The sequence below is a fragment of the Aethalodelphis obliquidens genome, unplaced genomic scaffold (genome assembly GCF_003676395.1).
Source record: "Aethalodelphis obliquidens isolate GAN/ISIS:26980383/991018 unplaced genomic scaffold, ASM367639v1 scaffold30, whole genome shotgun sequence".
Taxonomy (NCBI): Eukaryota; Metazoa; Chordata; class Mammalia; order Artiodactyla; family Delphinidae; genus Aethalodelphis; species Aethalodelphis obliquidens.
In genome coordinates, this window is record NW_020837974.1 from 21,787,636 (window position 1) to 21,808,574 (window position 20,939).

The following is a 20,939-nucleotide window of genomic DNA, read 5'->3' on the forward strand; positions in this document are numbered from 1 at the left end:
ACATTAGTTAGGGTAAACCTGACCTCCAAATTCCAATGGGTTAGCATAGCAAAAGTTTATTTTTCACTCCCTAGAAATCTAAAATGGGTGTTTGTGATCAGAGGAGTTCTTCCCCAGGGACCCAGGTTACTTATATCTCACAGCTACAACACAAGAGCATAGAGGATCTTATGGAGGAAGTTTTTATGGACCAGCCCTCAAAGTGGCACACTTCCCTTTCATTCATATGCCACTGGCTAGGACTCAGTGATGCGGCCACCCGTAACTGTGTGGGAGGCTAGGAAATGTGGTTCCCCCCCGTGTGCCCAGGAAAAATAAAATATGGCAGTGCACATGAGCATACATGTATTGTGTGCTGAGTATATTAAATTTTGAATTGGTTTTCTTGAATTAAAAAAGTAAAACATGGATATTGAAAAAAATTGTAATGTTACAGAAATGCAAAAATGAGTGTCCCCTTTGTGACCCTTAGTCCTACTCTTTAGGCGTTAACATTGTTAATCGTTTGATGTAATCTTCCCAAGTGTGTGTTTGTGTGTGTGTGTGTGTGTGTGTGTGTGTGTGGCGTACACATTCATATATACAGATAAAAGTATAGACACATATAGCTTCTTGTACAATATATGTTATACATATGTATGTGCTTGCTGTTTTTCATCTTGCCTTTGAAAGAAAGTCACAGTGCTTCCTTAGCTCATTATGGTAACTCTGTGAAGAGGCCTTCAAATGATAGGGTTTCTCCATCAATTTCGTGGGCAGGCCTGGCTTCTGAAGGGCCAGGGCACAAGCATGTTGGGAATGTCTGCTGACCAGGACGTGGTCCTCTCTAGAGGGTCTGCAGACATGTCTTTGCTCTCCCAGTCTTGCCCAGAAGATTGTTGCAACCTACCGCCTGTGTTCAGAGCAACTTTCCTCCCAGCATCACTATGACTATGGCATGCGTGCTGTCAAGTCTGTGCTCACTGCCGCTGGCAACTTGAAGCTGAAGTATCCAGAGGAGAATGAGAGTGTCCTGCTGCTCCGGGCCTTGCTTGATGTCAACCTGGCCAAGTTCTTGGCTCAAGATGTCCCTCTATTTCAGGTATGTAGTGGTTTGGGACCTTGGCTAAGCACTGAGACTCGACATCCAAAGATGAAAAATGTTTTCGGCACCTCTTCCATCTCCTGACACCCCCTCCATTCTCTAGCCAGCATACCTATTGCCAGATACCCTCCCCCAAATGTTAAATAATAATGGTAATAGCAATATCCCTAATTCCTGATTTTAATAAAAACAGTTTCACTGTTAGGATATTTGCTGTTGAGGGTGAGTAATTGTTTATATCAAATGTAATTAGTTTTCTTCTGGAATTATTTTAATGCCTATCTTCCTAAATAGGCTGTAAGCTCTTTAAGACAGAAATCTTGACTGTCTTGTTCATTGCTAGTATAATGACTGAGAGACAGCACAGACTTATTAAATATTTGCTGACTTTTAAAATTCTGGGGAAGGAAAATCATGTTTAACAGATATTGTTAGAATTTGTAATTGTAGATAAGTTTCGGTACAGGAAAAATGAGGTTTGGAATTTTCCAAGGATTCCTGCTACCTGTAGATCTCATTTTAGAAAAATGTTGAGGTTATGTATCTGATAATTCATCTTTTTCACATCTTGAATTTTTGTTAACAGGGAATTATATCAGATTTGTTTCCTGGAGTTGTTCTTCCAAAGCCAGACTACGAAGTTTTTATGGAAGTGCTGAATGAGAACATCAAAAAGATGAAACTCCAGCCAGTACCTTGGTTTATTGGAAAAATTATCCAGGTTGATTCCTTGTACCCATGTGGGAATGTACCTGTTTACTGTTTGCTGAGGTCAGGAATTAGAAAGAACTATGGTAGATTAGAACTGAACTGACAGCAATTGGAGATGCCTGATTAGAGATGAAGACACTCAACAACCTGTTGTGCCTTCAGTTTTCATCTCCAGGAGCTGACTTTTAAAATCCAATATTTTTCCTATGACCATCATCCCTGGGGTTTCTTTTTCATCATTTGGGGATGAAACAGAACCTTTCAGGGCATTGGGCTTTGAATTAGTCAAAAACCAACTTTTTTGGTTCCCAGTGACAGATATCCAATTCAAACTGTCTTAGTCAACAAAAGGGAATTTACTCACTTACCTAACTTGGAAAGTACAGAAATATGTTGGTTTCAGGCATAGTGGGATACATGTTTTTAGATAATGTCATTAGGAATCTGCCTGTCCTCATTTCTGGATTCTGCCTCTCTCTGCATGAAAAATTCATTTTCAGTTGGGCCCCCAGTAGCCTCACACTTAGATTGTCCCACGTTCAAGCCCAGAAGGAAAAAGAGCATCATTCTTGGAGTGTCCTCAGCAAAAGTCTCAGGATTAGCTTTGAATGGTGCTCATAAAGTCACGTGACCATCCCTGAACCAATTACAGAGATAAGAAGTAGACTATAACCGCCCCACCTCTGCCAGAAGTGGAGGTGGAGTCAGAGCCACCCAAGTCATGTGGACTGGACCATGAAGTGGTGGTTCCTCAGGGAAAATCAGGGTGCTGTTACCAATAGGTGAAAGAAATGTTTCTACAGTCTTGACCCTGGAGAACCTTAGTGAAACTCCACACTAATTTCAGGGATCCTTCCCTAGGATCACTTTCTATGTAAAACTGACTTAAAGTCGTAAGTCGAATAAAATAAGCCCCAAATGCACTTTTTCTACAGAATCACAGGACAGAACTACAAGGGATCTTAAATTCCATCTGCTCCTGGCTCCTTAAGAACACTGGCATCCAGAGAGGGAACAGATTTGGACTCACATAAACCTAGTTTCAAATCTCACCCCCATCAGTTTTTTGCTGTGAGATTTTAGGCAAGTTCGTTCACCATTCTGAGCCCTAGTTTCTTCAACTGTAAAATGGAGGGAGTAAAACCTTCCCCACAGAGTAATTTTGAGACAAGAAGTACATAAAGTGCTAGATATAGTGCCTGATTACCATATCAAAATCAACCTCACCATCTCCACAAACATCAGAAATATCATCATTTCCCAAAATCATATTGTTATTTAGAATTAAAGGGCAAAGTAGGACCCAGGTCTCCAGATTCTGAGATCAGAATAAAAATTTTTAGGAATAAAAATTTTTTCCCAACTATTCATCAAATGTGCCAGTCTTGACACAATTCATTTAACTCAATATTGAATCCCAATCTATTCGTTGGGATTTCATAGATGGACTTTTTTAAACTAGGCATGAGCTTTTATTTCCAATATTTTATAATAAAAAGTTTAAACATGCAGAAAAATTGAAAGGATTTTACTGAGAATACCCATGTACCCACCACCTAGATTTTATAATTAACATTTTAGAATACTTGCTTTATCATTTACCTATCCATCCATCCATCCATCCGTCAACTCATCTTTTTTATGTATTCCAAAGTAATTTACAGACCTACAGATGAACTTTTATATAGTTTAGTACCAATTTTCCAAAGCAAAATATATGGAGCTAACTTCCCTTTTGTATATTGATACCTTGATAATCCATTTAAAGTTACGTGAGGGGGAAGGTGAGAGGCTATTGGATCATAAGTGCCTTTCTCTCTTTTTTTCTAATGCACAGTCAACTCCATTTATCTTTATTCAATCTGAAATGTCTTTGCAGTCTACTTGAATGTAAACCTTACTTGATGGTTGGGGATTTTGTTGTTTTGTCCTCTCTGTCTGTAGAACTTAGAACAGTATCTGGCACATAATAGGTGTTTAACAAATATTTGCCGGCTCACTTTTGTCAGTACCTGTACCACCCCCATTGTCCTAATTTACACCCTCTGTATAACTCACTTCCAAGGTGAAAAATACTGCAAACAATCCTTAAAATAAAAAGCTTCACATATTCCCTCTTGCTGAGAGACTCACAGTTTAAAAGGAGAGAGAAAACATTTCACATTAATATAAATGACCAAAGCATTTGCGTTTCAACTGTCATGGACTACTTGTCACAGACAAAACAATTAGAAAATTCAGAAAATGAGCTTCCACTTAGCTGTTGATTCTCAAGGGTAGGGGCTAAAATTACATGGAAGTTCATTTATGTTTTACAGCATCGCCCCTGGCTCAGAAAATACATTTTAATCTATTGAGAGTTCCAATCAAGTCAGAATAGCATTTAGGCCTTGAGAAAGGAAATTTCCAATAGAAATGCAGTTGGCTAAAATGACCATTGTTTCCTTTTCCTCTTTAAAAGCAAGTAGAAATGGTGCAATGAAAAGATTAGTGGCATTGAAGTCAGAGAGCCCCGTGGTCAAATCCTGGTTCCACCACTGATGAGCTTGGGCAAGTTAGTTAGCCTCTCTTGAGCTCAGTGTTCCCACCATTTAAAAGTAGTTAATGATACCTGAGTGGATTAAATGAAATAACTTAGGTAAGTCAGTGCTGCTTAGCACATAGATAGGTGCAGAGCAAATAGTATTTCCCATCCCTTAAATAATCTGAGATGCACACATAGAGTTATTCATCCAAAAGATATTTAAACAATAGATGACAAATAAAGGACTGCAGTCCTTGTTCCTTGTAGACATCTGACTAATTGCAGTTCTGGGAGGTCTGCAATGATTAACTTCTTATATGATGTCTCCTCCCAGATCTACGAGATGATGCTGGTAAGACATGGCTATATGATTGTCGGAGACCCCATGGGTGGCAAGACCTGTGCTTATAAAGTGTTGGCTGCAGCTCTGGGTGATTTACACGAAGGTAAAACTCGTATCCCTGGCTCCCAGGGAGGACAGGAATCCCCACTCAGTTGACTGGCTCCATAGAGATGATGCCAGGCTGTTAACTTTACCATCCCTGATTTGTGACATTAGAGCCAGGAATAGAACATGGCACACAGCGGTCTGCAGGCAGAGAATAAAGAGGGGGAGAGCTTCTAACAGGGGATTTTATGTGCATCACTAAAGCTGGAGGAATTTTCTCAAATGCTGAACAGCGGCTTCTCCAAAGGTTTCCCAATGAGAGGGAAACTCCTGCCACTTGCCTAAACAAAACTGTTCTAAGAGGAGATCATTGCATGGTTTCTTTTCTTTTCCTTTTTTTCTTTCCATCCCTTCTTTCCCTCTCTTTCTTTCTCTCTCCTTTCCTTTTTTTCTCCCTCCCATTCTCCCGCCCTCCCATCCACCCTGCCTCCCTCCTTCCCTCCCTCCTTTCCTTCTTTCCTTCCTTCAACTTAATGTAAAAGATAAGACCTCAGACTCTTGAATGAAACCCAGACCTTGGGCAAATGACTAAACCTCTCTTTGCCTCTGTTTTCCCAGCTGTAAAATGGGATTGTTGTGATAATTAAATGAGATTATGCAGGTAAATAACCTAGCTCAACAAATAAAAGCCATGTTTATTGCCAGAGAAACAGTTTTGAGGTTTTATTTCTTTTATAAAGCACAAGGCTGTGGTTTTGAAAAGCAGTGCCTTGCTGTGCCTGTGTTTACAGGATCCCTTCCAGTATGCTTCATTTTAATATTTTTTTCTAATAACATTGAGTTACTGCTGATTGAGTTACTGTGGAATTTTTGAGTTTTTTGTTTTGGGCACTACCTTGGCCTTAATAAATTGTTATTTAATAACTTGGGCATTTCAAACTTAAGTAATAATTTTGGCATTGAATATAATTTAGGAAACTAAATGAAGACAAAGGAGGTTACCCCATTGTCTTTGCCTCAGAATTCTGCAGAAATTATTCTTTATTTAGTTCATGGCTCAGGCACTCCAGTTTTCCCTTACTTTGAAGGATCATGTAAAAGTGTGGTTATTTTCTGTTATTAAATGCATACAATGTGCCATCCATCAGCCTGTGTATTCTGGTTGGGTCCTGGTGCTCCATTTCTCAGGGGACACTTATTGGGCAGCTGAAGAAGAGGTTTCAGGACTAAGCTAGCCCTTCAGATAGACAAAAGGAAAGTAACCATCATTTTCCAGAATCCTTTACCTGTCAGCTGTTTCCTTATCTCAAGTCAAAACCAAGGTTCTAGGGTAGCCAGATACATAAAGAGACCTGATTATATGGCATCTCTCTCCTTTACTGCCTGAGTTCTTTTAGGCCCAGGCAGACTTCTTTAGATCTGACTGGCACATTTGACTTGTTTGAAGTGAGCCTCAGAAAACAATATGGTGAGAAACTAATAGCTGTAATAACCTAACAACTTAAGGCTTTGCCTATCCAGTTATCCCAATTTTTATACAGACTGAGTACAAATTTTAAGGACTATCCTTGGATGGCATATTGATAAAAGTTGTTTGGTCTTTTAGATGGCATTATTTCTTGTCCTAATGTTCTGGTGTCACCAGAACTTTTGTAACTTGTGTTGGACCTTCTTGCCCAGCCAACCAGATGGAGGAATTTGCTGTGGAGTATAAGATCATTAACCCCAAGGCTATCACCTTGGGGCAGCTGTATGGGTGCTTTGACCAAGTGAGCCATGAGTGGACAGATGGTGTCCTTGCCAATGCTTTCCGGGAGCAAGCATCTACTTCGTCTGATGACCGCAAGTGGATTATATTTGATGGGCCAGTGGATGCTGTTTGGATTGAAAATATGAACACTGTTCTGGATGACAATAAAAAGGTACCTGTCTGATATCACTTTTACATGGGTGTGCAATAAACTCTTTTACTGAAGTTAGTGATTGATCAAAACTATATAATATAACAATGGAATATTACTCTGCCATAAAAAAAAACGAAATTGAGTTATTTGTAGTGAGGTGGATGGACCTAGAGTCTGTCATACAGAGTGAAGTAAGTCTGAAAGAGAAAAACAAATACCGTATGCTAACACATATATATGGAATCTAAAAAAAAAAAAATGGTCATGAAGAACCTAGGGGCAAGACGGGAATGCAGACCTATTAGAGAATGGACTTGAGGACATGGGGAGGGGGAAGGGTAAGCTGGGACAAAGTGAGAGAGTGGTAGTGTATATATGGACATATATACACTACCAAACATAAAATAGATAGCTAGTGGGAAGCAGTCGCATAGCACAGGGAGATCAGCTCCGTGCTTTGTGACCACCTAGAAGGGTGGGATAGGGAGGGTGGGAAGGAGGGAGATGCAAGAGGGAAGAGATATGGGGATATATGTATATGTATAACTGATTCACTTTGTTATAAAGCAGAAACTAACACACCATTGTAAAGCAATAATACTCCAATAAAAACGTTAAAAAAACTATATAATATATACATTTATTACACTAAGAATAAATGCCCCACAAGAAAGTAACAGTTATCAATTCATGAATTATGCTTTTGTTTGTACTTGCAGTGGGTAAGTTATGTGTGTTTAGAGGCACTGTTGTATAGTGGTTAAAAGCCTTGGTGCTGGCATCAAATTGGCCTACTAGCTCTACAACTGAGCTGTTATATTGGGCAAGTCACATAACTTCTCTGCACCAGTTTCTTCATGTGTAAAGAGGTAGTAATAAATAAGGGTGTTGATAATTAAATAAGATAGTCCATACATAGTGCCTAATATATGAGATGTGTTTTGGTTATCCGTTGCTGTATTGCAAACTACCTTAATGCTTAGTGGCCTAACTTTGCTCATGACACTGTGGATTATAAATTTTGGAAGGGCTCAGGTGGGTTCAGCTAATCCTCATGATGTCAGCTGGGGCAGCTGGGGCTAGAGGAGCCACTTCCATGGTAGATTCTTCACTCAACGTCTGGGGGCTCATTCTTCCTCGTCTTGTCTATCTCTCCGTAACTCTCTCTGTGTCTCTGTGTCTCTGTCTCTCTGCCTTTCTCTCAAAGAGCATCTTATCCTCCAGGCCTCTCCACATGGTTGGGCTTATCATCTGGTGGCCTTGGAGTAGTGGCACTTCTTACGTGACGGTTCATCTCCAAGAGCCAGGAAGTGAAAGTTTTCAGGAAATTAAGAGTTGTGCTTGGAACTGGCACAGCATCGCTTTCTCTGAATTCTATTAATCAAAGAAGTCACAGAGCCTGCTCAGATTCAAGGGGGTGGAGAAATAGACGCTACCTCTTGATGGAGGTGGGCGAGGTCACGCTGCAAAAGTGTACGTGGAATAGGAGATATTGTTGCAGCAGTCTTTGGAAAATACATTCTGCCACAGTAAATGTAGTGGCTAAAGAGCTTAGGCTCTGGAGCCAGACAGCCTGGGTTCAGATCTTGTCCTGAACCACTTAGCAGTCATGTAACTTCAGGCAAGCTATTTAGTCTCTCTATGCCTCAATTACATCATCTGTAAAATGAGAATAACAGTATCTATGTCATAATGTTGTTAGGAAGATTGGATAAATTAATATTTGCAAACTGATTATAATATTGCCTGGCATGTAGCAAGTGCTATATAACTGTTAAAATAAAATAAAATAATATTTATCACCATTTCAAGGAATAGGTCTTACACTGACTATACATCATTATCAAATCAAAATATATTTTCCTTCTGCATTTAAATTTTGCAAGACTAAGAGTGAGTCATGCTCAACAATGGAAGGCCTAATTATCCAAATTATATACATACACTAATAATATCATGTTCATAATTTTGATTATATAGCATATAAAAAAAGAAGTAAGTTTTATTACACGATATGGACTATGTTATATAAACTAATTGTACACATGTATTGGTTGGTCTTGAGATCAGAAGTATAAAGAGTCATAATCAGTGAATTTCCTGATGGCTCTTCACAGCTCTGAATGAAATCAAACTACTGTCACAGGTATGGGTCTATTTCACTTTTCTTGATTTTCAGAGATGACACTGTTAATGATATTAGTCCCATAACAGCCGTGACCTTCCTAGGGTTGCACGTAATGACCTGTTCCAGATGTGTTTGATGTGGGTCAGGTAATATATCAGAAACTTTGAAAACCACAATTTAGGATGAGAAGCAGGGAACAATGGCGTTTCCTCTCCACCCCCCCCCAGAGACCAACGCCTCAGGCCATCTTATGACTTAAACATCTCACTTTAACCCATGTTGGCAAATGAGAAGCAGCACCACGGACTTGGTGTATATACTCAGAGGCTGTCCTGTGTATTTGCACTACTTTCTGCAGGGATATGCCTGCTAAACACTAGGACTTGTAATGGTCTTTCCTTCCATTCCAAAAAAGGATGTGGAGATATTCTTGTCATTCTAACCCTGGGCCAGTCCATGAGGGATTCCAAAAGGAGTCTTTGTGGGAAACTTGAGCAAATAAAACTGGATGGGGGTATGCTATTAAATTCCTTCCACTGAGGAAGGAACCATGAAACTTGCTGTAGTCTGATAATTTCTGGTTTCTTCATCTAAGGCTGCAAGTCAGTGGTTCTCTGACCTCCCTATTTAATATTACAGCTCAGCACACAGAGCATTCTCCAGCCCCTCTTCAACGTTATTCTTCTCCAAAGCACTTTCATCACTGTATATTCTATATATTTTGCTTATCATCTGTCTCCTCCGAGCAGAATGCAAACCTCAAGAGGACAGGAATTTTTGTCTGTTTCATTCTGCACAACTAGCATAGTGCCTGGCACAGAATAGGTGCTCAAGAAGTATTTGTTGAATGAATTCAAACCACCTCTGTCCCCACTGATGCCTTTCACTTGCAGATGGAATTTAATTCGTTTGCTGCCCTCCACCCCTCTGCTTTGTACTTTCAGCTTTGTTTAATGAGTGGAGAGATTATCCAGATGAGCTCCAAGATGAGTCTGATCTTCGAGCCAGCTGACCTGGAGCAGGCCTCCCCCGCCACTGTGAGCAGGTCAGTCAGCTTGCAGGGACCCCCTGAGGGAATGTGAGGCCTCACTAACCCTACGCAGGAGGGAAAGCTCTAAAAATCCATAAATGTGATTAAACTCCAGCAGATCACCTGCATTACTTGTTGTCAGATTTGTCGTAAAGTTAGTCCTCAATTCACAGTGCTGGTAGGAATCTAAAGTCAGGCAATCACTTTGGAAAAGAGATTGATATCATCTCCTAAAGTTGATCTTTCTTATGCCTCATGACCCAGCAATTCTGCTTGTAAGTATTGATATATACCCAAAGGAAACTTTTGCCCATGTACAATAGGAGACATGTACCAGAATTTTCAGAGTAGCATAATTTACAATAACAAACACTTAGAAACGACCCAAATGCCCATTAACAGGAGCGAATTAAAAAGTATAATAAGATCACAAATCGTAGTATTTGTACGTCATTCAAAATAAATGAACTGTACTGACAAGCAACTGTATAAGATAAATCTTAGTAAAATTAAAGATAAAATCCTAACAATATTATGTATAAAAGTAAGCCTGTAATATTACATACAGCACACAGTCTCCTTTTTTATAATAAAAAAAAAATATATATATATATATATATATATATATATATATATATATATATGCTATAAAACTCTATAAGAAGGAAAGAAATCAAAGCACAGGTGAGCATGAGATTCAAGATGCTGTATAACCTCAGGTGGGGAAAGCCACGGGCATAGGATAAGGGAGACTATATGGTTAGATGAAGGTTATTGTCAAGACTCTAGCTTCTGCCTGGGTATTGGGTTCATGGGCACTTAGTACATTATTGAAAACAATTAACTGAGAAAGGCCATGCATGGGCTAATGATGAGTGTGCCAAGGATAAGAATTAATCCAATAGTGTAACTTCAGTCCATAAAAAATAAAATAAAATAAAATCAGCCCACATTCCCAAAGGCAATGTAAGGGAAGAGAAAGAGCATATGGCAAGTTAGACCAACTTGGGCTCCCACCCTGGCCACACCACTTGCTAGCTGTGTGACCTCTTCCGAGTCACGTAGCCTCTCTGAGCTACAGTCTCCTCATGTCTAAAATGTATACCATAAAGCGGAATATTTAGAGATGAAGGCCATTAAGACTTAGCATAATGGCTGACACGCAGTAGGTGTTCAATAAATGGTAGCCAGTGTTAGTAACAAAGGAGGGAGTGCCAAGATACAACAGAATGGGGAAAAAAGTGCTAAACAAAATGTTACATGTCAGTGCATGGTAATGTACTAACATTATGGTAATGATAATAGTAGCTTTCATTGATTAAGAGGTTTCTGTGTGCTAGGCCTTTCATTTAACCATTACAACAACCTTATGAACTCCATATTTTTTATATTCCTCAATTTACAGACAAGGACAGAGAAGTTCAGAGATGGTAAAGAAATTTGCCCAAGGTCACTCAATTAGTAAGGTCTGGGGCTGGGATTTGAATCCAGGTCTCTGATTCTCAAGACCCAACTCTCAGCACTGGTCTCCACCCTTTCCTGGCAAAATCTGTGCATCTTTCCTTTGGCTTGGAGCTGGTGAGGGTCTATGCCCCGACCCAAGCTCCAGCCTCTTACCTCACCATGACCTCCTACATTAACTTCACTCCTACGTGCTTGGGAGCCAGATGTGGACCAGGCTGGTCCTCTGTTTGTGCTTGCCAGGTGTGGGATGATCTACATGGAGCCCCATCAGCTAGGTTGGAAGCCCCTGAAGGATTCATACATGGACACCCTGCCTTCCAGTCTCACCGAGGAACACAAGGAATTGGTGAGATCCTCTGGTCCCTTTCCTTCCTGTCCCTCCCTGTCTCCCTACTCCTCATCTCAAAGGTCTTCTAGGATCATTTTCACATTCATAATTACAGAAGGCAAGAAGGAGCAGGAAATTCCCTGACTGTCCCTAATTATCTTGCTTCCTGGCTACCTGCCATTTTTCTGACTTTCACTCCATGTGGTGGGGATGGGGTGATGCAGTCAATTTCTCCTTTCTCTTCCACCTTCTCCATTACTTCTTGGCTCCCCAGTGGAGAATTCTGGTGCTTGAGAAACGTTCTATTTGATGACTGGAATGTCACCCCTTTCCCCATTGCCTACTAGGAGAAATGCCTCTGGAAGTTGCTCTAAAGATGGACCAGGTTAGGAAGACCTGTGTTCCTCTCTTCACTGCCACTTCCCGTCCCTGTAACCTAGACTCCATACCTTCTATATTTAGGGAGCCAGAACCAGTTAGAAATTCTCTTAGTGCAGCTACTAAGAGTGTCCATTTTCTTCTTCCCTTCCTAAAAGAGATGTGAATGTTCAGGTTACATTAGCACACACTCAGACAAGGGAAGTAGGAAGGGAGAACCAGTTATTATGGTGTTTCTGATTCCCTAGGAAAGTTTCCCACTGAAGAAGCCAAGAAGGATCTGAGGTGGATTCTCTTCCCACTGTGGAAACAGTCTGGGGAACTGTGTAGGACAGCCCCTCTCCTGTCACATTTACATACATGCACAATATATATGTAGCATGTTTATTTACATAGACACATATCCACATGCACAGTGAGAAACCAATCTACACATGCACAGGAAGCCTTCAGAAACTTCCCAGTATCCTTAGTACAGTCTAACTTCTTATCGGGCCTCTGAGACTGTGATCCCACCCAGCCTGCCTCTCCAACCTCACCTACCCTCTTCTCAGCCTCAGCTCGTTATCTTCCAGCCCTTGGGTGTTGTTTCCATTCCTAGAAAACCCCAGGTTTTACTACCTCAAAGCTTTTGCATTTTTTGTTCCTCTTTCTGGAAATCTTGCCCCATTTATTCTCATAAGGGATGATTCACTTTTGTCATCCAGGTGTCAGCATAAAGGCCTCCTTCTCCAAGAAGTCTTCCCTGACCACCCTATTAAAAACTTCCTGTTATTTCCCATTGTAATACCTTTATTTGTTTCCTGCTAGTACATTCATGATTTGTAAATACTTTCATTTCCTTGCTTGTTTATTTATTTTTTGTTTGTCTTCCCTTCCCCTCAGACCAGGAGGACAGGGACCTTGTCTATCTTGTTCATCATTTATCCTTAGCACCTACCACACTGCATTTAGTAGATGCACAATAAATTTTACTGACTGAAAACCACATATTTATGTACTCATATATAGTCATATATACATATAAAGACATCTAAACATTCATATATGCACACATATCTGTGTATAATCAGTATCTGTATATTTATTTAGTGATGACCTACCTACTTACAAAAAAATAAGGTAATTTACAGCGAAAGTCACAAAGTATAACAAAAGTGAAAAAAACACTAAGAGGAGAAAGTGAGGCAAGTAATTTTTTAATATATTTTTTATTAGAGTATAGTTGCTCTACACTGCTGTAGAGCAAAGTGAGTCATCCATACATATACATATATGCCATCTTTTTTGGATTTCCTTCCCATTTATGTCACCACAGAGTGCTGAGTAGAGCTCCCTGTGCTATGTAGTAGGTTCTCATTAGTTGTTTTAAATTGGGTGGGGAGCAGAGCCAAGAGACAACAATTAACATACCCACCAATAAGTATGTACATACATACATACGGGGAATCACTGAAAATGAGCCTGAAATTCCCTGTGGCCACTTTCTACAGGAGACCTGCCTTATAAATGCCAGTCAGTCATTTGCAAATCAGTTGTTTAGAATTCCTAACATTTTTTTTAATAGAAACAAAGGCAGATACTGTGGCTGGGACCTAAAACTATTTCATGCATCCTGTAGCTGACCCATGGCGGCTCCAAGCTTCAGCTTAGTGGAATGGGAGGCGTGGGGAATGGCCAGTGGGCTGCACAGTCCATTAAATAGGAAGCTGGGCGCATCTGTCTTGGTGCCTGTGGACTTTCCTCAGTACACCTAGACTCAAAAGTAATCAGCAGTCTTACCAACATTTCCAGCCTCCTCGAGGTGTACCAAGCTCTTGGTCTTAAACACACTTTTTAATAATGTCAAATCTCACTTTCTACTCTTAGGTCAATGACATGTTCATGTGGCTTATCCAGCCCTGTCTGGAATTTATTCAGCTTCAGTGTAAATTTGTGGTCCAAACATCTCCCATCCACCTTGCCTTCTCAATGATGAGACTGTACTCCTCTCTGCTAGGTAAGTACTACCCTACAGTTCTTAAGCCAAATGAGCGTATGGTGTGCCTTGGCCATTTCTTCTGCTCCCACCCCTATTATTCCTCCATGAGTTACAATGAGACCAGCATTTTGGTCTAGAACCAGCAAGTCTTTTGAGTGTAGATAGTAGAGTTTGGTGGAAAGAGTCCATATAGTTTGGCTTGATCTTACATTGACTTCCTGGGTATTCTTGTGCAAATTAGCCCATTCTTCCTCAGTATTAGATTCCTCATCCACACAATGGGAATAATAATTCCTGTTCCTCTTTACCTAACAGGGAGGGATATCCTGGAGGAAAATGAATTTAGATGACATATGTAAATGTATATCAGGAAAAAAAAGATTCTGAAAAGAATAAGATAGGAAGTTTTTCCATTTTAAGAAAACTTATATTACAAAAATCTGAATTCATAAAACACATAGATACACTATAAAAAAACTGATCACATTAGTCTCCAGAACTAGGGAACTTCTCCAGGACATGGAGAACCATTGGTTTAAATGTCCTGGAGAAGTTCTCTATAACCATTTCACATAAATCAAATTTTACAGGATTCTATTGGAAATGACAAAAGATGTGTTAATTTGGAGAACTTTTATTGGATGCCATTTCTTTCTCAAGATAATACATAATTCAAACTGAAGGTGAATCTTCTTACAGCTTCTGCTACATGAACATATTTTCTCAGCCCATTTCTTCCAAAGGCATTATAGATGTAGATTAAAAAAAAAAGTAACATGGGAAACTTGAGTGGAGACTTTCTCTAGCTAAATATTATTTGATTTTCTAAAATTAAAATTACAGGCAATATTTTTAGAAGCACACTAATTCATACAATATCACATATTTGTATTTTTATTTGTAAATTTTACATACTTTCCCAAGCTCCTTTTACTATCCTTGTGTAGTATCTCCTCCAGGAAAGAAAGCACCAGCATGAGAAGTGAACTTATTGTCCACAGTCCTGAGTAACCTCATCTCTTGCCTTCCTGAATCTATAGCTATGAATCCTCTCAGGAGTGCTCAAATACACACAACTACTAAAAATGGGGGACTGGGTTTGAATGCACACATATTTGATTTTGGGGCTATAACTTTTTACTCTGTCAGTGTTAAAATGCAAGAACATGGTAGCTGTGATTAACAAGGACTTGAGATAAGGAACACCGAATACATTTTTAGCCTTTTATTTTGAAATAATTTTAGACTTAAAGAAAAATTGCTAAAAGAATGTAGAGTCACATATACCCTTTACCGAGATTTCTTTAATGTTAACATCTTATATAATGAAGGTACAATTATCATAATAAGGAAGTTAACATTGATACTATACTGTTAACTACACTTTATTTGAATTTCACATTTTTCCACAAATGTTCTTCTTCTGATCCAGGATCCAATTCAAGATGCCACGTTGTACTTAATTGTTGTTATCTCTTTGGTTGCCTACAAGCTATGACAGTTCTTCAGTCTTTCCTTATATTTCATAACCTTTTCACATGATGAAGACTGGCCAGTTATGTTATAGGATGCTTCTCAATTTAAGTTTGCCTCATATTTTCTCATAATTAGATTGAGATTGTGCTTATTAAAAAATTTAGGTATATTTGATTTACAATATTATATGTTTCAGATGTAACACGCAGTGATTCACAATTTTTAAAGATTATATTCCATTAAAGTTATTATAAAATACTGGCTATATTCCCTGTGTCGTACAATATATCCTTATAACTTATTTGTTACATACAGAGTAGTTGGTACTTCTTAATCACCAAACATTGTCTTGCCCCTCCCCTGTCCCTCTTCCCGCTGGTAACTACTAGTTTGTTTTCTATATCTGTAAGTCCATTTCTTTTTTGTTATATCCACTAGTGTGTTGTAATTTTTAGATTCCACGTATAAGTGACAACATGCAATATTTGTCTTTTTCTGTCTGACTTATTTTACTAAGCATAATAACCTCCAAGCCCATCCATGTTCTTGCAAATGGCAAAATTTCATTCATTTTTATGGCTGAGTAGTCCATCTTCTTTAATGATTCATCTGTGGATGGACACTTAAGTTGCTTCCATATCTTGGCTATTGTAAATAATGCTGCTATGAACATTGGGTGCATGTATCTTTTTGAATTAGTGTTTTTGTTTTTTCAGATATGTGCCCAGGAGTGGGATTGCTGGATCATATGACAACTCTATTTTTAGTTTTCTGAGGAACCTCCATACTGTTTTCCACAGTGGCTGCACCAATATACATACCTGCCAACAGTGTACGAGGGTTGCTTTTTCTCCACATCCTCACCAACATTAGATATTTGTGGTCTTTTTGATGATAACTATTCTGACAGGTGTGAGGTTTATGAAAACCATAATGAAAACCTCATTATGGTTTTCATTTACATTTCTCTGATGATTAAAGATGTTGAACAGGGCTTCCCTGGTGGTGCAGTGGTTGAGAGTCCACCTGCTGATGCAGGGGACACAGGTTCATGCCCCGGTCCAGGAAGATCCCACATGCCATGGAGCAGCTGGGCCCGTGAGCCATGGCCGCTGAGCCTGCACGTCTGGAGCCTGTGCGTCCGGAGCCTGTGCTCCGCAACGGGAGAGGCCACAACAGTGAGAGGCCCACGTACTGCAAAAAAAAAAAAAAAAAAAAAAAGATGTTGAACATCTTTTCATGTGCCTGTTGGCCATCTGTATCTCTTCTTTGGAAAAATGTCTATTCAGATCTTCTGCCCATTTTTAATCAGGTTGTTTGTTTTTTTGTTGTTGATTTATATGACCTACTTTTGTATTTTAGATATTAACCCCTTATCAGTAATATCATTTGCAAATATTTTCTCTGATTCAGTAGGTTGTCTTATCATTTTGTCCATGGTTTCCTTTGATATGCAAAAGCTTTTAAGTTTAATCAGGTCCCACTTGTTTAGTTTTGATTTTGTTTCCTTTGCCTTAGGAGACAAATCAAAAAAATATTGCTACTATTTATGTCAGAGTGTTCTGCCTATGTTTTCTTCTAGGAGTTTTATGGTTTATGGTCTTACATTTAGGTCTTTAATCCATTTTGAGTTTATTTTTTGCGTATGGTGTGAGAAAATGTTCTGATTTTATTCTTTTACATATAGCCGTCCTATTGTCCCAGCACCACTTACTGAAGAGACTGTCCTTTCTCCATTATATATTCTTGCCTCCTTTGTCATAGATTAATTGACCATAAGTGTATGGGTTTATTTCTGGGCTCCCTATTCTGTTCCATTGACCTATATTTCTGCTTTTATACCAGCACCATACTGTCTTGATTACTGTAGCTTTGTAGTATAGTCTGAAGTCTGGGAGCATTATGCCTCCAGCTCTGTTCTTCTTTCTTAAGATTGCTTTGGCTATTAGAGGGTCTTATGTGTTTACATACAACTTTTAGAATTATTTGTTCTAGTTCTGTGAAAAATGCCTTTGATATTTTGATGAGGATTGCATTGAATCTGTAGATTACCTTGGGTAGCATGGTCATTTTAACAATATTAATTCTTCCAGTCCATGAACACAATATATCTTTCCATCCGTTTGTGTCGTTTTCAGTTCTTCATCAGTGTCTCGTACTTTTCCGAATATAGGTCTCTTACTTCCTTATTTAGATTTATTCCTAGATATTTTATTCTTTTTGATGCAATGTTAAATGGGATTTTCCTTAATTTCTCTTTATAATAGTTTGTTTTCAGTGTATAGAAGTGCAGCCAACTTCTGCATATTAATTTTATTAATTTTGAATCCTGCAACTTTACTGAATTTACTGGTGAACTGTAGTAGTTTTTTGGTGATGACTTTAGGATTTTCTATATATAGTATCATGTCATCTGCAAGCACTGACAACAAGAACAACAGCATCAACAACCAAAAGAACAAATGTTGATGAGGATGTAGAGAAATTGGAACCCTTGTGCACTGTTGATGGAAATGTAAAATGGTACAGTTACTATGGAAAATAGTTTGTCAGATCCTCAGAATTAAAAATAGAATTACCAGATGACTTAGCACTTCTGCTTCTGGTATATATACAAAGGAATTGAAAGTAGGGACATAAACAGATATTTGTACCCCCATGTTCATAGCAGCATTATTCACAGAAGCCAAAGGTGGAAGCAACCCAAGTGTCCATCAACCAATGAATGGATAAATAGATCAAGTATATACATATGGTGAAATATTATTCAGCCTCAAAAAAGGAAGGAAATTCTGGGGAGTTCCCTAGTGGTCTAGTGGTTAGTGTTTGGTGCTTTCACTGCCATGGCCTGGGTTCAATCCCTGGTTGAGGAACAGAGATTCCACAAGCCGCATGGTGCGGCCAACATAAAAAAAAGAAAGAAATTCTGATACATGCTCCAACATGGATGAACCTTGAGGACATTATGCTAAGAGAAATAAGCCAGTCAGAAAAGACTATATGATTTCACCTCTAAGACATATCTAGGTTAGTCAAATTTATAAAGACAGAAAGTAGAATGCTATTTGCCAGGCCGTTGGGGAGAGGGTAATGAATTAGTTTCAGCTTTGCAAGATGAAAATAGTGCTGGATATGAATAGTGGTGATGGTTGCACAACAACATGAATGTATTTAATAACACTGAACTTTAAAATGGTTAAGATGGTAATTTTTATGTTATGCATATCTTACCACAATAAAAAAATTTTTTTTAATGTATGTGGATAAAGGATCTGGCAGGTGATGCCATTCAACCAGTATCAATCCTCTTCCCAGGCCCCCCACAGACAAAACTGCCCAATTCATATCTATTGCACTCTGCAGCTTTTCCTGAGATCCCTTTTCTTGCTTTTAGATGAAATCAGGGAAATAGAAGAGAAGGAAAGTGAATTATTTGAAAGCCTGACAAGCCAACAGATCTTCCTCTGGCTGCAAGGTCTCTTCCTTTTTGCCTTGGTGTGGACCGTGGCCGGCACCATCAACGCAGACAGCAGAAAGAAATTTGATCTGTTTTTCCGCAACCTCATCATGGGTATGGATAATAACAACCCAAGACCCAAAAGTGTCAAACTCACCAAAAACAACATCTTTCCAGAAAGAGGTAACTTAGTACCTGTTTGTTTTGTCTTACTGTAGTGGTTTGGAGCATATGTTCCAAACCCAACCAAAATGTGTGGCCCACGTGAGGCCTTTACAAAAGTCAGGAAAGATTTTGTAGCTTGCCTGAGAGGGTTCACTTCTTCAGAGCTGGCCCATGTATGTAGAGATGGGTGACCCTGAAGTCAGGGTCTTATGGGTTATTTTAACTACTAATTTTTAATTTAGAAAAAGTCGATATAACTTTTTTTTTAATTACCTATAATCTCATCACTCTAACAGGCCCCAGGGAACAGCATGAGAAATATAGCCACTTTTTTTTCTTACGCCCTTCTAGTCCTGTTCTGTGTGTATACACGTCATATCATGGTGATTATGGTATTAACATTTCCTTTAATTTTTTCATTGTAATCTAATATTATATTAAAATATTTATAATTTTGCTACATACATTATCTTCAGAATGATTACTTTAACGATGTATTAATATTCTTATATGTGTGACGTCATTCATTAAAAGATTGAAAGATGTTTGTTTTCTTTTAAGTAGATTTTACTGCTTTTTTTCTTACCACCCAAGTAATACATTACATCAAATTTAGAAAATACAGAGAAAGGAATAGAAGAAAATAAGTATCAATGGTAATCCCGCTATCCAGAAATAATCACTTTTTATATTTTTCCTTCCAGTGTTTTTCTGTATTTCTATAGCAAAAATGGAATCATACTATATATACATTCCAAATAGTTTTACATTTTTTTAATTATGAAAAAGTATATGATGGGCCCATGAGGGAACTCCCTGGGGTGATGGTAATGTTGTATATGTTGAGAGAGATTTGGGTTACACAAATACATGCAATTCTCAAAACTCAGTGAATGAACACAAGACTTGTGCATTTCATTGTATGCAAATTTTTTAGCAAATGAAAAAACATAACTATTGAACAGTTAATGATATACATGCCAAAGTATTTATGAGGAAGTGTATATATTTTCTTTGAAATGTGTCAAAAAATAAGATGCCTTAATTGATGGAGAGAGGGATGAACAGGTATGTGATAAAAAAAGTGAAAAACTAATGGTAAAATCTAGGAGATGGGTATACAAATGTTCACTGTACAAGGTTTTCAGTGTTTCTTTATGTTTGAAACTTTACATAATAATAAAAAAAATGAATGAGCAAGTAGTTGCCGTTGTCCCCCTAAACACACACTTTCCCCAGCACACCTGGCACACTTCAAATATGTGATACATGGTTATCTGTCAGATGAACTGCATGGAGGCCTTGTACCAATCCCCTTGTTAGATGGTGGTACATCCATTCTTTTTTTTTTTTTTTTTTTTGCGGTACACGGGCCTCTCACTGTTGTGGCCTCTCCCGCCGTGGAGCACAGGCTCTGGACGGGCAGGCTCAGTGGCCATGGCTCACGAGCCCAGCCACTCTGCAGCATGTGGGATCTTCCTGGACCAGGGCACGAACCTGTGTCCCCTGCATCGGCAGGCGGACTCTCAACCACTGCACCACCAGGGAAGCCCCATTCTTTTTTTTTTTCCTCTGTTTTTTTAATTCAGAAGATTTTCTTTTTCTATTTTTTTTTTCGTTTTTATTTTTATTTATTTATTATTTTTTTGCGGTATGCGGGCCTCTCACTGTTGTGGCCTCTCCTGTCGCGGAGCACAGGCTCCGGACGCACAGGCTCAGCGGCCATGGCTCACGGGCCTAGCCGCTCTGCGGCATGTGGGATCTTCCTGGACCAGGGCACGAACCTGCGTCCCCTGCATCGGCAGGTGGACTCTCAACCACTGCACCACCAGGGAAAGCCTATGATGCTTTTAATGTATTGTTCGATTTGGTTTGCTAATATTTTGTTGAGGATTTTTGCATCTATGTTCATCACTGATAT

General features: G+C 39.0%; 1 protein-coding gene across 1 annotated transcript in view; it reads left to right on the forward strand.

Moving 5' to 3' along the window:
- Window positions 1-20,939, forward strand: part of DNAH3 (dynein axonemal heavy chain 3) — a 195,806-nt gene that overhangs the window by 102,837 nt on the left and 72,030 nt on the right. The window contains exons 35-42 of the mRNA XM_027126693.1: window positions 862-1,081; window positions 1,671-1,805; window positions 4,654-4,765; window positions 6,388-6,629; window positions 9,684-9,784; window positions 11,474-11,579; window positions 13,809-13,938; window positions 18,791-19,036. Of these exons, the coding sequence (XP_026982494.1) occupies window positions 862-1,081; window positions 1,671-1,805; window positions 4,654-4,765; window positions 6,388-6,629; window positions 9,684-9,784; window positions 11,474-11,579; window positions 13,809-13,938; window positions 18,791-19,036 (1,292 nt within the window). The remainder of the gene's footprint in view (window positions 1-861; window positions 1,082-1,670; window positions 1,806-4,653; window positions 4,766-6,387; window positions 6,630-9,683; window positions 9,785-11,473; window positions 11,580-13,808; window positions 13,939-18,790; window positions 19,037-20,939) is intronic.